Source organism: Crinia signifera, chromosome 4 (genome assembly GCF_055691185.1).
Source record: "Crinia signifera chromosome 4, ASM5569118v1, whole genome shotgun sequence".
In the NCBI taxonomy this organism is placed as follows: Eukaryota; Metazoa; Chordata; class Amphibia; order Anura; family Myobatrachidae; genus Crinia; species Crinia signifera.
Window position 1 is genome coordinate 22,986,781 of NC_139220.1, and position 16,188 is coordinate 23,002,968.

General features: G+C 46.7%; 1 protein-coding gene across 1 annotated transcript in view; it reads left to right on the forward strand.

Moving 5' to 3' along the window:
- The window catches only part of LOC146072913 (uncharacterized), a 47,595-nt gene extending 32,301 nt beyond the window's left edge, over nucleotides 1-15,294 (forward strand). The window contains exons 3-4 of the mRNA XM_083180093.1: nucleotides 14,198-14,503; nucleotides 15,182-15,294. Coding sequence (XP_083036219.1) covers nucleotides 14,198-14,503; nucleotides 15,182-15,288 — 413 coding nt within the window. The 3' untranslated portion in view covers nucleotides 15,289-15,294. The remainder of the gene's footprint in view (nucleotides 1-14,197; nucleotides 14,504-15,181) is intronic.
- The last annotated feature ends 894 nt before the right edge of the window (nucleotides 15,295-16,188 follow it).

Here is a 16,188-nt window from a genome sequence, read left to right on the forward strand (position 1 = left end):
CATGCTCTTGACCATTCCTCTAATCTACCTAGATCCTCAATCATTGAATAACGTAATGTCTGCAATAGGCATGGAGTGGGTTAAACATCCAAGACTGTTGTGTGACCTAGGGAAGCATGTGACTCGGTGGTCCAATAAGGACTTAGGGAAGAGCAGTGTTAGCTGGGATATCAGGGCAGGAAAGGGAGGAGTATTTCTCTCTTTCCTGAAAGTTTTCTGGTGAGTGGATCTGTGCCCCTGAGCTCCCCAGTTAGTGTATAACTGTATTCAGTTGAGTGCTGATACATTGCTTTGCTGTCTCAGTAGTGCTTTCCCTGACTATTTACCATGCCATGCATACCTCCCAATTTCTGAAGATTGCTAATAGGGACTCTCACAGCGCCCGCAAGGGGCATGGCCTATGCTAATTAGGTCGCGATGTATGCTAATTAGGTCGCGACATATGCTAATTAGGCCGCGGTATATGCTAATTAGGTCGCGACATATGCTAATTAGGTCGCGGCATATGCTAATTAGGTCGCGGCATATGCTAATTAGCCGTGATTAGGCCCCCACCCCTCTGCAATGCTGAGTAGATGCTGTGCGAAGTCAAGGAGGCCTGAACAGACGCTGTGGCATCATCCCTGTCTCTGGTCCCCGTTCACGGATGGGCTTGTGGTAGACGCCCGGCTGCAGGTGAAGCCTTGGAGGCTCCTGCGCTGCGGCCTGCTTCCGGCCCCGGGGCGGCTAGAGCCAAGGGGTGGGACACCGTGGGGCAGCAAGGCCCGGTGTTGTAGGTGAGCGCTACAGTAGCTGCGAACATTAGGGGTCGGGCAGCGTGGGCCAGGTTAGTGCAGGCAGCATTTACATGTCCTCATCGGCCAACTGTGAGGCGCTGCCACCTAGGGGACATACTACTGCACGGGCTTCTGGGGGGTGGAGTCAGGGGAATTGGCAGGCTTCCACCGGTGGGGTGCTCTGGATCCAAGGCAGGGTCTGGGGGTGCAACCACGGCTAGAGTCTCCACTACCTCCTTTGACCCCTCTCTGCTGTCCGCAGCAGTGTCCTCCATTGCTGGGGCTCTGGTGCCCATTGTGAATACTCTGCCACGGGAGACGGTGGGGTCCCAGACAGTTAGAGGATTGGTCTCAGGGGGCACAAAGGAGGCCCATTCCAGGGTGCTCAGAATTCTTGCAGGCTTTCAGGGATATGGGGTCAGCTGTTGCCATGATGGAGAGGGAGACACTCTGAGGTGATGGTTCTGCACAGAGCCGCATGCGTGACCGAGGCCTACAGTCCTCGGGGTCCCCTTCCCTTTTTGCATGTTCCCACAGATGTTGAGGCACAGCTGGACTACAGCGAAGAGGATTCGTTCACTGCTGGCAAAGTCGGGGAGGACGATGCAGATGATGACACATGGGCTGCTCAGCCTGAATCTTCAGACGTCAAGTCCCCACGGATTTTCGGGCAGTGGAGTCGGCTATGGAAGCGGGCATGGATAGTGATGCTGATGTTGGTACATGTACGGCGCGGCCTGGATTTTCAGGTGAGGGGGCTGAGCCTGTGTCGGGCGGCTTATCTGGCATTTCTCACTTGTCCCTCCCCCCCATGGGGTTGACATTGGTTGGGCGCTGCGAATGCACAGCAGTCCTTCAGGTATCGAGGCATTAAGTGAGAGTCGTAGGGGGTAAATTTAGAAGGATGACTTTATGTACTTGTTCAGCCTAACCGACGAGTCCAAGTAAGCCTCCCAGGCTCGGTGTTCCTATGTCTCAATTAGATCAGCCTCAACCCCTAGATCAGTGGTTCCCAAACTATGGGCCTAGGCTCCCTGGGGTGCCTCAGGATACTGGCAGGGGTACCTCGGGTTGGTGGTCCGGGACCAATTCAAACTATTTACGTTCAATTATTTCTGGACAAAACCAGTGCTGGTGGCTGCCAATCATAAAATGTGTACAATCGGAAGCAAATCCTGCCCTTTACCACATAACTGACCCTAAGAGAAATATATCAACAGAATCTACTTGATTTGATATATTTTTGGGGCCTGGGGGTGCCTTGGAAAAATTCTGATACTCTAGGGTGTCGCAATTAGAAAAAGATTGGGAACCCCTGCCCCAGATACAGCGTTCCTAATAAAGTAGTTCAGCTCAGGGACCATCCTTCTCCAGGGCATTTCTCCAGAAGGGTGTGATTATTACTGCAGAATAAATAGATTACATAACATGGCGGTGGAAACGCAGTACCAGCGAATGAGTTATTTAGGAGCATCAGCCTCTAAAGCTTGGATTAGCTGTATTCTAAGGTACAAGACCTGTCATTTGCTTTGCAATGCTAAAATTATGATGAGTGAGGGAAAGGTGACATGATTGGCGGTAGAACACATCAGGTAAGCGCATGGGCAACGCTGTGTTCTCGCACAGTAATATTCCCTTCTAAAAATTTCCAGCGCTCCAGGCTATGCTACGGACACATATCTGGATTAGGGGTCGTTCAAATCAAAATATTTGCTTCTCGAATGTGTGACGAGCAGCAAAATAAAAAAAAAAAAAAGGCAAAATCTCTAGCATTGCAGTAATAATCATTATTTTCGATAATAATATTCCACAATAATACTTCTAAAATGTATTGGATGCCAAGAACGAAATGAGTTTTGGTGGGCATACGTGTCCAGGTGAATTAAAATATAGACTTTAAGTTCAAGGCAGCAATCTATGGGTGCATAGATCCCCTGTAACACACTACGTAGTATGGGAACAATGTACATCACCACTACCAATTAAATAGCAGCAATGCCATGAATAAATAAATCAGGATTATAACACCTTTAGCCTGTTATTCACTAGCCTTAGCGAACGGATCTGCTGTGTAGAGGCGAGGAATACTTCATCGTCAAGTGTTGCCGATGGGGTGTTCCATTTCTCATGCATAATTTAAGGGGTTACACACCTTTACACTGGGGCGTTGAAGTGTCCCCGTGTCAGGGCTGTATCTCTCACTACCTTTAGGAATTGCTTTTTGTTGGCCCTGCTTATTCTGAACGCTGCGCTAGGCTCCTGGGTGGTTTCCGTTCGCTATTCGGACATTTTGGTGTGCTAATCGCTGAGGTTGGAATGGAGGAGCGGTTACTTACCTGTCCTTTCTGGGAATCCAGATTGCCGCTGTGTATGACCTCTGTTACCTGAAGTCATTTGTACCCATGGGTCACTTGTCTGCCACTCACTAATAAGGGCCGCTGCGGGCGTGGCCAGATCCCATCATCTGGTTCGCTTGTCTACCATAATTGGGCAGGATGGTATCCAGCTGGCTCTAGTAGTTGTCAATGCAGGGCTGCAGCCATCTACCCAGTAGGCCGGGTCTTCTTGGTTGCGTGGGCTAGGGGCAGCTCGCCCTGCAATGTTTTCACTTCCCAATTCTATTTAGGGAACGTATGTTCCGGGCGTTGGGTTGGCTGATCTGCGCAGTCAGGTTGGCGGGGGTTGGGGTTAATGTTGTCTATTCTAGGAGATGTTTAGTGCCGGGAACTTCAGGGTGGTACTGGCGCATTACCTAATGGGTATTTTCTTTTTTCTTTTGATTTTTCCAAAAAATGCCCTCCCCTCCCCACCACCCCATCACCTTTTGCTTGCTGCTGGTTTAGGGTTGCGCAGACACTGCTTACGATACGCTATTGTCCGGGAGGAGTCTATCCTTGCTGTTTTGCTACAGCTGCATGGTGCCCCTCGGGTGCCTTATCTGGTAGTGCTTTCTAGGACCCGCGCTGCGTTTTTTGCTGGCATAAGATATCTGACTAGTCCCCGGGGTTCGGGGGTTTAAGATTAGGCGGCCGAGATGGATCTGACGGCTGGGGGCGGAAGTGTGTCCTTGGTTCCTGTGGTGCCCTAGGTCATCCTCCCAGTGGCCTTGGCAAACATTTATACACTGGTCAGGCTTTCCTTTGCAGGCTCTGGCTCCTGCAGTTTGGTGGCTCTCTGATGACCTGATGTCAGTTTGCTGGGTCGAGGTGGCGTTGTCCAGCGAGTTTCCATTGGGAATTTGGAATCCATTCCCACTGCCTTGGGGCTGCCACATCGGCTATAGCCGCTCAATTGGCCTTGTCGAGCTTTAAATCGCTAGGAAGATGGCGCTCCGCAATTTAAATAGTACATTAGGCCTCACCTACTGCGCTGTAGGTCCTTGCGCTTTGTATGTATGTGTTTGATTGAGGTCATTTGTTTATTCCCCCATCCTTGTCCATCCTACTCGGGGATTAGCTACGCTCTGCTGTTGGGCCAGCGTCCGGAGTTTTCTCGCTTTTTGCCTGAACTGACGGACTGAATTTGATCACTCTGATTCGGCTATAGTCTCAATTAAGAGTCCCTCAGCAGGTCCAGTCGTTTTTTCTCCGGCCGAGTACACCCGTTTTTTCCTTATACCCTTCCATTACCTTGCCCTCCCCCTGTTTGTCTCTTTCCATCTTTGTTTCCTGGTATGGCTTCAATTGGTATTGGAGCATGTCTTAAGCACCTAAAATTGTGCTTCAACAGAACAAATTTATTTTCTTTTTGGCAGATCCTCCTATTATACTTAGGTCAACCCTTTAATATAAATACTACTAGTCTCCTCTTATAGCTTCTCCTTTAGAGGTATGAAGGATAGGCTCAGAGTGTGCATAGTTGAACATTCATTTGTGTATTGGGCAGCCGGCTGGGCCTCATCTGGGGGTAGGCCGGTTGCGAATTCTCTGTTAGTCTGGTGGCTTGGAGTTCGAGGGCCGTACTGGCTTGAGTTTAGAAGCGTTCCTTGAGGTGAACGTCCGCCAGTGTCTGAGGTCTTTGGTACTTCAGCTGGAGGCAACAATTTGGGAAAATGTCCCGATTGAAGCTGTCGGCCTTGATCTTGAGTGATCTTGCAGCCATTAATACAGCTTGGTTTTTCTGCACCTTGGTTGGTCTCCAATTGTTTCCCCGACTCCGTTTTGAGAGATGTTAGAAATGGTAAGGCTTCAAATGAGGCTCGGAAGCAGCTATATCGGCGGTGGCACAGTGGGTTCTAGCTGCCAGAGGTGCTGTTGACCCACAGGAGAGGATTAGGTTTTGGTGCCATCAGGTCTTCCTGCCTAACGGGGTGCATTTGGTTAGGGATGGTTCATTAATTTTGGAGGATCTATCTCTGGTTGTAGCTCAGTGCGTTAGGTTGGTGGCCGGGCGGGGATTCTGGGCTCAGAGTCCCCGCTTTGGCGGGAAAGAACGGCAGGTGAATAGAATTAGTTCTTATTCAAATGATGATGCTACGTATATGTTTGCTTTTCGGTGCGCTCGCCTCTCATTGGCTTAGGCCTTCGCTCGATCTCCCGCTCGGGGGGCAGCGAACCCATCAGATGGGTGGGTAGTCAATGCAGTAGGTCGAGCGGATACCGCTTGTTAGGGTAGGCTTGATTACGTATGCAGATTGTGTGGGTGGAGCTTAGTTAATTAGCCGTTCTTTCTGGGCCACCATTAATTAATTAATTATTAATAAATTAATCTAGCTTAAAAGTGCTAAAATAAATCAGCTAACAAATTCTGCCAAACCTAAGTCTCCGAGTCTTTATTTCAGGTTTAGTTTGTAAGTTTTGAAATGTGATGTATATACATGCTAGAGGTCACACACATCAGATGCTAGGATGTTTAGAATAACGTAATGTCTGCAATAGGCATGGAGTGGGTTAAACATCCAAGACTGTTGTGTGACCTAGGGAAGCATGTGACTCGGTGGTCCAATAAGGACTTAGGGAAGAGCAGTGTTAGCTGGGATATCAGGGCAGGAAAGGGAGGAGTATTTCTCTCTTTCCTGAAAGTTTTCCCGCCCTCCCTCCCTTGTGTTATTATGGTTGGGTGGGTGTTAATCGCGTTGGCTGATAGGCGGGAAAGAACGGCAGGTGAATAGAATTAGTTCTTATTCAAATGATGATGCTACGTATATGTTTGCTTTTCGGTGCGCTCGCCTCTCATTGGCTTAGGCCTTCGCTCGATCTCCCGCTCGGGGGGCAGCGAACCCATCAGATGGGTGGGTAGTCAATGCAGTAGGTCGAGCGGATACCGCTTGTTAGGGTAGGCTTGATTACGTATGCAGATTGTGTGGGTGGAGCTTAGTTAATTAGCCGTTCTTTCTGGGCCACCATTAATTAATTAATTATTAATAAATTAATCTAGCTTAAAAGTGCTAAAATAAATCAGCTAACAAATTCTGCCAAACCTAAGTCTCCGAGTCTTTATTTCAGGTTTAGTTTGTAAGTTTTGAAATGTGATGTATATACATGCTAGAGGTCACACACATCAGATGCTAGGATGTTTATGTTTTACCCCTCCTGGTGTGTCTATCCTGTTGCATACCTTTGTGTCATCTGCAAAAAGGCACAGTTTACCCTCAATTCCATTTGCAATATCACCAATAAAGATATTAAAAAGCACTGGTCCAAGTACAGATCCCTGGGGTACTCCACTTGTAACCTTTCCCTCCTTTGACTGTACTCCGTTTACTACAACTCTCTGTTTTCTGTCCTGCAACCACGCCCAAAATGGGTTTGGGGTTTTGCCAAAACACCTCCTAAATGTTTTGTGTTTGGATTTTTTGGGTTTTGGGTTTTGATTTTTTTGTTAAAAAAGCATAAAAACTGCTAAAATGCTAAACATAATTTGGGTTTTTTTTTTTGGTCCTACGCTATATGTACCTCAATAACATTCATTTCCACTCATTTCCAGTCTATTCTGAACACCTCACACCTCACAATATTGTTTTTAGGACAAAAGGTTGCACCGAGGTAGCTGGATAACTATGCTAAGCCACACAAACTACTAGGTAGGTAGGCAGTAGCACTGCCAGTGGCCACCACAAAAGCAGCAGTAGCAGACTATTATGCAGCAGCAGTAGCAGACTATTATGCACCAGCAGAATTTATAATAATTAATTTTATGATTAGGTACTGCTTGGCACTCAGTGGCACACGTCAGTGCACCAGCAGCGTGGAATTATTTTTTACATATAGTCCCACGCAGCACAAGTATTATTTTTGATTTAAATTATATATAGCAGCCTAGTATGTAGTTGTACTAGGTTGGTACACTTAGGCAGTAACACTGCCAGTGGCAACAGTGGACTGAGTAAATAATACTGGCAGATTCAGTGCAGGCAGCACCAGTGGACTATATATATATATATATATATATATATATATATATATATATATATATATATATATATATATATATATATATATATATATAATTAATTAATTAATTATTAATATGATATATAATATTACAGGCACAGCACAGCACCAGAGGTAGGCCCCAGCACAGAGGAGAGAGTAGTACTACAGGTACACAGTTAGACTGTCCTCCTTGCTAGGGAGAGCCCACCCTAAGCAGAGAGGAGAACAGAGTACACAGCAGCACTGAGGGAGACAGCCCCAGCGAATAAAATAATTACAGCACAGCAGCTCACCAGAGGTAGACCGCACAGAGGAGACAGTAGTACTACAAGTACACAGTTAGACTACACAGCAGCACTGAGAGACAGCCCCAGCGAATAAAAAGGTCAAGGTCAAGCTCAAGTTTAAGCCCCAGCAGCAGCACCAACACACCCTCTCCCAACCCACTACTAGACTGGAGTGAAGATGGCGGGTGCAGCAGCCGCTTTTAAAGCCTTGCGAAATCCAGCGCCGGGAGATGACGTTCTGACCACGCGGACGGACCCGAGTCAGGCGGGAATCTCCGAGCGCTGCTCGGAACCTGGCTCGGAATGATGACGTCCGTGGGGGCTCGGATCTCTTGAATCCGAGTCTGCACATCTCTAGTATACAGTATACTTAGGGGTATGGATCATTGGACAGACAGCAACTAGCTCGCCTAGCATTAGGTCAACACTACTAGGTCAACATGCATGAAGGTCAACATGATTGAAGGTCGACATGCAGGAATGACGACATGACTGAAGGTAGACGTGGGTTAAGTTGACAGGGTCATTAGGTCAACGCATCAGGTAGACATGGAGAAGGTCGACAGTCAAAAGGTCGACATGGGGTTTTCCGTCTTTGAGGGTCCCGAATGACACTGAAACCCGCTATGCTCAGAACACTATTTTATTCTCCCACCACGCCCTAGTGGATGGTAGGGCATGAAATACCGCCTGTCGGCACATGTCGGCTCAAAAAAAAAGGAGAAAACCCTATGTCGATTTTCCCCATGTCAACCTAATGACCCTGTTGACCAAACCCATGTTGACCTTCAGTCTTGTTGAACTAATGCTGGTCGACCTAATGACCGTATCCCTTACTTAGTTGATTAATCTTTTGAATTATCAGTATTCTTTGTCTCCTGTGTATCACTTTTACTTTATGACGGAATACAAATCCCTCCTGTACAGACTGGCACATATGTGAGTGCAGAGTGTGACTCATTAGCACTTCCACCTTTCACCATCATCCTGGCAATCATTAGTCCTGGTTCCGTGCTGTTACCATATGGAGGGAAAACCCGCCCATTGCTCATAGAAACAGAAGAAATTGTCAAATTAGCTCTGGTCAAACAGGAAAATATTGCTGCATTGGAGTGTATCATTATTGTACTGTAATATATAGTTGTTAAATATTTATATCCCTTATTATGACATTTTTGTCCCTCTTCATACTTACAGTATATTGATTAATATAAACTAAATAGACAGATGTACATTATATCGTATGACCTTGACCTTGATCTCTTACCGGCACAAAGAGCCTGAGTACATCTTGTAAGCTGGACAGGGGTGTAGAGAGCTGTGCCAGTCACCGGGTAATTTTTGGGGCATGGGCTAATCATGGACAAGATTGGTCACACCCCCTTATGCAAATTGAAGTTATAAAAAATTATTTTCAGTGAAGCGATGCTGAGTGCAGGTTTTTTGGGTGCTATCCTGCCCATTGGCCATGTAAAAATTCAGAGTGGGGCATGATCAGTTAGGTTGACCCCCCCCCCCCCCCGCCCCCACTGCTGCTGTCCATTGTTCAAGGATAAGGAGGTGACATTGTTGTTTCCCTGATGGCATATCTCTCTGGCATGTGCGGTGCATTGGAGGGCATGCTGCTGCCTTGATAGATGCCCTCTGTGTACTTCGGGGCGATTGACCCACTAGCATTGTGTGGCTGGGATCTCTATGCCCTGCTGTATTTCCTGTATGGCAGGGTTTTTTTTACCAGGTTCAAAGATCTTACAGCCTAGTTTATTAAGTGCTGAGCTGCTGATAAACCTGGGTGCTCTAAGACCCCTGCAAGTCAAGATTAATTGTAAAACTGCCCCCCTTTCCCCCCTACATTAAAAGTGTAGCTCCGCACCTTCTGGTATGTCATAATGGTGGGGGTGGGGAAGTTCAGCGCAGTGCACACATGCCCTGTATCCTACATCCAGAACTCCTAATGAGTGTACAGATGTCCTGATTCCTACCCTTTCATTTGATGTCATGGCAGGGGGGAGGGAGATGAAAACCAAGGAGTCGATGAATCAAGCCTTGTAATTAGTGGAGAAGTTTAGATGTTGTCCATATCAACCAATCAGCTTCTAGTTATTATTTTATAGAGATATATTTGCTACCTAGTAAATGATTGGTGTTCATTGGCCTACAGTGGGAGGAGGAGCATCGTGACTCTATTTACAACACCCTCACAATCGGAACCTGGTTAATTGTATAATTTATAGCTCTTTGATCTACATTTATAGACATTCATTAACAATGCTTACCTACAGTATGAATAAATCTGTCGTGTACACAGTACCTACTGATATGTTCTGATTGGTGGATATTGAGGCACTTACACCTGTTGCTACCAACTTGCTGAGTGAGCGGTACAGTGGGCCACGCCCACAGCCCCCTGACAACCAATCATGATGATGCTTAGCCTAAAACCTGCCTGGGAAAATTACCTACATATCGGTGAATACCGCATCACAATCAGTCCTGTGGTTTCAGAGTTTATCACAATAAGAAAAACAAACGTTTTTATTTTATAAGATGTATATAATTATAAATGTGTATTCATTTCTAATCTAAAGGTGGCCATACACACTCAGATTTTTCTGCAGATCTGTCTGGTTGGAACAAAAACATGGTTATGGATGAGAGCAAATGACAGTTGACCATTTGCTTGGAAATGATGGAAAACAGACAAACTGTCACTCACTCATAACCATGGGCCTTATTCTGGTTGGTGCATACTTTCCCGTATACTTTCGGATGACGTTTTTTAGCCGTCTGCGCATGCGTGGGGAACGCTATGCGCATGTGCCACGCATGGTCTCCGTACTTGTACTCAATAATACCGTACAGAAATGTGCACCGCAAACACTCGGGAAATATGGGCGTATTATGGGCGTCATTCGGAATGACACAGGGGCGTAATTTCAAAGTGGGCTAAATTGGGCGGAAACATGGGCGGACACGGGGGAGTACACTTATTTTGGTGGGCGTGCATTCGGACAGCACACCGAATGCACGCGAACAAAAAGCCTAGAAATATGCGGTGTTCATAAGCAAGTATTGCTTTGCGGACACCACTCGGTCATGCGCTAGGCAATCGGAACGCCTAATCAGGACGGACGCACCTCAACCAATGTCAGCTGAACACAATACAATCACCTACTTTACTCATTACTTGTTAATTACACGCTTGTCACTGCTTCAATTGGAACCATTGCAGCTTAAATGGAACATTACTAAACAAACACATATATGCTGCATTTTTCAAACACTTTTACACTGCAAATAATGAACACAACTTCATATTAATAATACAAATACACATGTCACTTCTACATGTATCAATTAAACCACACATTTGGGGGAAACAAAAAAACATTTATTAAATGAACTTATAAAATAAATTAGAAACCGGCACAAAATAAAAGGTAGCATACCAGCAATAAAAGTAAATAATATACAATAAATACATGTATTATAGACATACATAGCCACAGCAGAATCATTAGGAACACATCAGGTGGCTTCACAACAAAAGTATAGCACCAACACTTCAAGTACAGCACACAGTAATGGTAGCCAAAACGGGCCAACAGGGGAACCAAACATGACATTTGAACCGAGGGCAAATGTGGGGACCCTCGGCACGGAATTGGACACAGGATGCTGACACACACAGCTCAATGAAAGATTTGGGAAGACATAAGGGTGGAGATTAATGTGGACACAAGTTCATTTGCGGGCACGTTTGCCCCTGGCAGGCTCCTTGCCATGTGCAGCAGCTCTTCGCCCACGGCCACGGCCACGGCCACGGTCAGATGGTGGGTCAGGTGGAGCACATGCTGGGGAGGGGGTGGATGGTCTTCTCCCTCTGGCAGCAGGGAGTGCTGATGGTGGGAATGCACCAGAAACGGGTGACATTAGGACCCTATTGCTGGCAACTAGCTCCACCATAAGATCATTATGGCGGAGGAGGAGTTCATTTTGCCGCAGGGCTTGATCAGCCAGCACCTGCAGGCTAGCAGCAATAGCTTGCTGGCTGGCACTCATAGCCTGCAGGCTCTCAGCGATACTCTGCTGGCTGCTGGTCAAACCCTGCAACACCTCCTCGGCCCTACGCACCCGCTCTGATGCCGACTCTCCCTGCTGCTGAATGTTGACAAGCACATGCCCCCACGTGGCCAATTCAGCCGCGGACATTGGCGGCTGCTGCTGCACGGGCCTGCTACTGGGGCCAGGTGGCACAGACTCCTCAAGAGATTGTTGACCAAGCGGTGGGGATGCTGGTGAAAGAGAAAATTCAAATTACCACACATTCCATGCAAAATTCAATACATCTACTTATGACATGGCAAATAATTACCTTCAAGCAAAGAAGCCATGACTTCCGCTGGGGACTCGCTGTCCATGGTGCTCACCCCCCGGACCTCCTCCACTGCAATGCAGCACTCTGCCATCTCCTTCAGGGGGGTGAGCTTCAGCTTTGAAGGCATGGGGCCAGCCCCAGAGGTGTGGCTGTGTTCCTACCGCTGGGTCAATTTCTTTTTGAGGTTCGTTTTGAAGTCGTGCCACCTGCAATAAAAGTGTACATATTAATACATGTCACTTCTCATGTTTGCTGTAACACCCATTGCAATCTGAAACATAATACAACATGTGCCTCCTGACACCAAACTTAGATTATAATAATTTTGAAAAACAACCCTTAGAAGATACAATCACACTCAGCCTACAATAACTATCAATTCAATGACATGGCAAACATGTCTGTGGCTTCAAGCAACGTCACCGCCCATTGACCAACTCCATCTAATTTCTAATGTAAACATTACTGGACTTGTACTGCTCAAATGTAACACACATGAACTTGCCTCTTCTTAACGTGCTCCGCCTCACAAACTTGTGGAGCCACCGTATTAATCTCCGCCGTTATGTCCTCCCAGATCTTCCATCTCCTTGTGTGTGTCAACTTTTCCTGTGGGCACTCGATCAAATCCCGTGCCCGGGTCACCAGGATGGCAAGCTCCTGCGGTTCGTATGCCATGTTTCTGGTGGTTGGTTCCTCTGTTGCCCGATTGCGGCCACGGCCACTGGCACCGCCACTGCCACTGGCACCGCCACTGCCACGGCCACCGCCACTGCCACGGCCACGGCCACCGGTTGCTGTACTTGAAGTGCTGGCCAGGCTACTCTGTTGGGAAGCCACCTGCTGTGTTCCCAATGATTCTGCTGATGCTGAGGATGGGCCAGCTGCCGATTGGCCTGATGTCAATGGCCCATCTGGCTGCTCTTCCCCCAATGGCTGTTCAGGGTTGATGGGGACATAGGTGGTGCTGGAGTCCATCTGAGCAAATAGGTCCTGCAACTCCTGCTCTTCCTCAGATAGAGATGCAGACATGTGTGCAACAACATTGCATTTGCCAAACACACCTTTATATAGTATTTCTGTAATTGGCGTACATCAGCGACACCCTGCGTTCCGTACGGCCGCGTTCCGTACGGCAGCGTCAACCGTGCGGCGCATAGGCCACGCCCCTTGCTGCGCAAAAATATTTAAAAAAAACCTGGCAAACTGAGTAAGTCTGATTAAATAGGTAAATGCAGATGTGAACACCAATGACCAAATAAAACTGAGGTCAAACATGAAATGTATATGTGAATGTACATCTTTACTGTGCACTTGTTTGGTATGTAGTACAACTGACAATACCCATTCCATATGTAAATCCAGTCCACCACTTAGGCACAAGTAATCAGTGCTAGCATCCAAATCACATGTGAAAGCTCTCCAAATTCAGCCTTGATGCTAGCTACTTTTCATTCCACCTCTCTAGTATGGCCCAGTAGAAGGTAAGTGTACACATGGCAGCATGGCCTAATTTTGGGAAAAGGTCTGCCACTATTTGCTATGTTTCAGCTGCATAGCTTTTACTATAAAAAAGCTGTTTAGTACCTTGTGGAGTTAGGTGTAAGTGGCTAGTGATGCAGACTATTTCACCTGTTGCTTATACCCATGTTTGGTGAATGTAATAGATTATATATAATGGGTTACCATCTTATGGTACAGTGTCTGTTTAGGAGATAGTAAGTAATGGCATGGTCTGCTAAACTATGCACAGGTACAGCGATGCAATGGGATAGCCGTCTGTCCTGGCGCATCAACACTGTTACTGACAAAATGAACAATAAAGTTAATACCAAATATCACTCTGATCAACCAATGACAGGACATGATTGTATGGATTGTGCCATTGCTAAGATGGCGGCCTATGGGAGAGCAGCACCCTTCTCTGCCGCGGAGCTGAGGGCACTGGTCTCCGTTATGGAGACCAGGCTAGGGCGTGCGGGGCCCTTCATAACAAATAGGCAGAAGAGCCTTGCGTATGCGGCTGCCCGCAGGCGCATATTCGCGCGCACCCAGGTGCGCAGGACCATCGCCCAGCTGGAGCGGCGATGGTCTGATCTGAGGCGCCGGGAGCCCAAAAAGCTCCAGCAAATAAGGGCCAGCATTGCACGCTGTAAGTGTTTACACATTAAATGGCCAATTGTACATTAATGCTTACATGACCTTTTTGTCCCAATAAGGTTACCTGGTTCATCATGAGTTAACCATGACATACTCTATCTGTGTGGCACCTCATGTTAGACATGCTGTAATGTGTGTGTAATATGTCATTTTTTGGAATGCAGGATGAATGAGCAATTCATGTGACTTATTTAACACTCTGCATTTTGATTTCCCTTACAGCACGTGACTGTGCAAGACGGGCCCGTGAAGAGGCCCAGGAGGTGGAGGCCCCCCCTGAAGAAGTGGCCGAGGAGGAGGCCACAGAAGTGGGAGAGGAGGAGGCCACAGAAGTGGCAGAGGAGGAGGCCGCAGAAGTGGCCGAAGAGGAGGCCGCAGAAGTGGCCGAGGAGGAGGCCATAGAAATGGCAGAGGCGGAGGCCCCAGAAGTGGGCGAGGAGGAGGCCACAGAAGTGCCAGAAGACGAGGTGGCTGAGGAGTTGGTGGAAGAGGAGGAGCCATGCGAGGTGGTTGAGGAAGCAGTAATTGGTAGGTAAACATAAGGCATCATTAATAATTGGTGGTAGTACTATTTGTTAGGTACCACTGGTGAATCTAGTGTGTTTTACTCAATTATTATTTAATAAACTAAAGTGGGTTACAACAGACACACTTAGGGGTTATAGGCCCAAGCTGCAAACGTGGAATCTAGAGCCTCAGGTAGGTGATGCGTTTTGGTTTATGGAGGGCCTTTCTATTTGTTTGGTGTAAGGAAGCGGCTTAGTGCAGCAGCTTCACCTATCTGGCAATGTGACTATGAATCCAGAAGTAAGGGGTAGAGGGACTAGGCTAGCCTTTAAATGTGGTATCCATCCATCCATCCATGTATCCATGTATCCATCCATCCATCCATCCATCCATCCATGTTTCTATCTATCATGCAGTTTAGCTATTAAGCAGTGACATGCAGGTATATATGTATGGCAAAATGTGGCATGTTGTATTGGATGTAGCTTTGGAGTAGATTGGTGAGTGTGTGTGTGTGTGTGTGTGTGTGTGTGTGTGTGTGTGTGTGTGGGCCTATTTTTATTTTTACCAATACAAACAGTATTGGCTATGTAATTGTTTTTATGTATGAATTCTCATGCGGTAGGTACTTAAGATTGAATGTACAAGGTCAACCTGAATAGCATAATTAATGTTGTTCCCCCTTTAACATGCCCACAGATCCACAGAGGCAAGCCGCCAGATTAAGAGGAGCCCTACTCAGGCTGCGGCAGCTCCTTATTGAGATGGTCGCAGAGGTGGAGGCTGTCTGTGACCTGCTTGTTTGATTTTTTGTTAGTGTTTATTACTCTGTTGTAAATTTATAATAAATATTTGTGTTGACAGTTCAAAGTGGTATGTGTGTTATTATTTTATTTAACAGTATAAATATAACTATAAATATATATATTTAAATAATGGTGTTTAGTTATATAAGGTGCAAAATGTATATACATATTCATAGATAACACATGGGCGTAAAGGGGCATGAAAAAACGTGGTGCACTTAGCATGATGAAAGGGTTAATGTAAAGTGGGAGTAAAGTGTTTAATGATCAATTAGAGAAATAATAGATGACCATTAAAAACAATCCCTTTTGAATGAGGTTGGCTAATTGCATAAGCGGGTAGTGGCACAGATTTGTCTCTTATGAGAATAGTGTTGATTTGTGCGTAAATACTCTGCATCGGTGCGTACGGCCAGCTTCCCGTACGTTCTAACGCGGTTAGACCGTGCTTACGCTGCAAGACCGTGCAAGAATCTGTACGTGTCCACCGCACATGCAAGGTTTGTATGTCGTCCGTACACACGCCCTGTTCTTAAAGAGTGAGTCCGTCCGAATGCGGGGGACCCGTGGGCGTTTCTACGGACGATGTCCGCACGCCACCGCACAGCGTTGCGTGCGGACAACACCGTAGGAATTCGGGAAAGTACGCACCAATCAGAATAAGGGCCCATGTTTTTGTTCCAACCAGCCAGATCTGAAGATAAATCTTACTAGTGTATGGGCACCTTAAGTTTGGTCAGTAATTAGGTCATTTCTGTAGCTGCATTGTTTTCCATGTGCTGTAATGAAACAATGACAAAATGGACAAATATTAAAATTGGCCAACACTGTACCTGTACAACTGAGCGGCACGGTGCATAGTCAGTGCCCTTGGTTGACAATATTGTACAGCGAGAATAC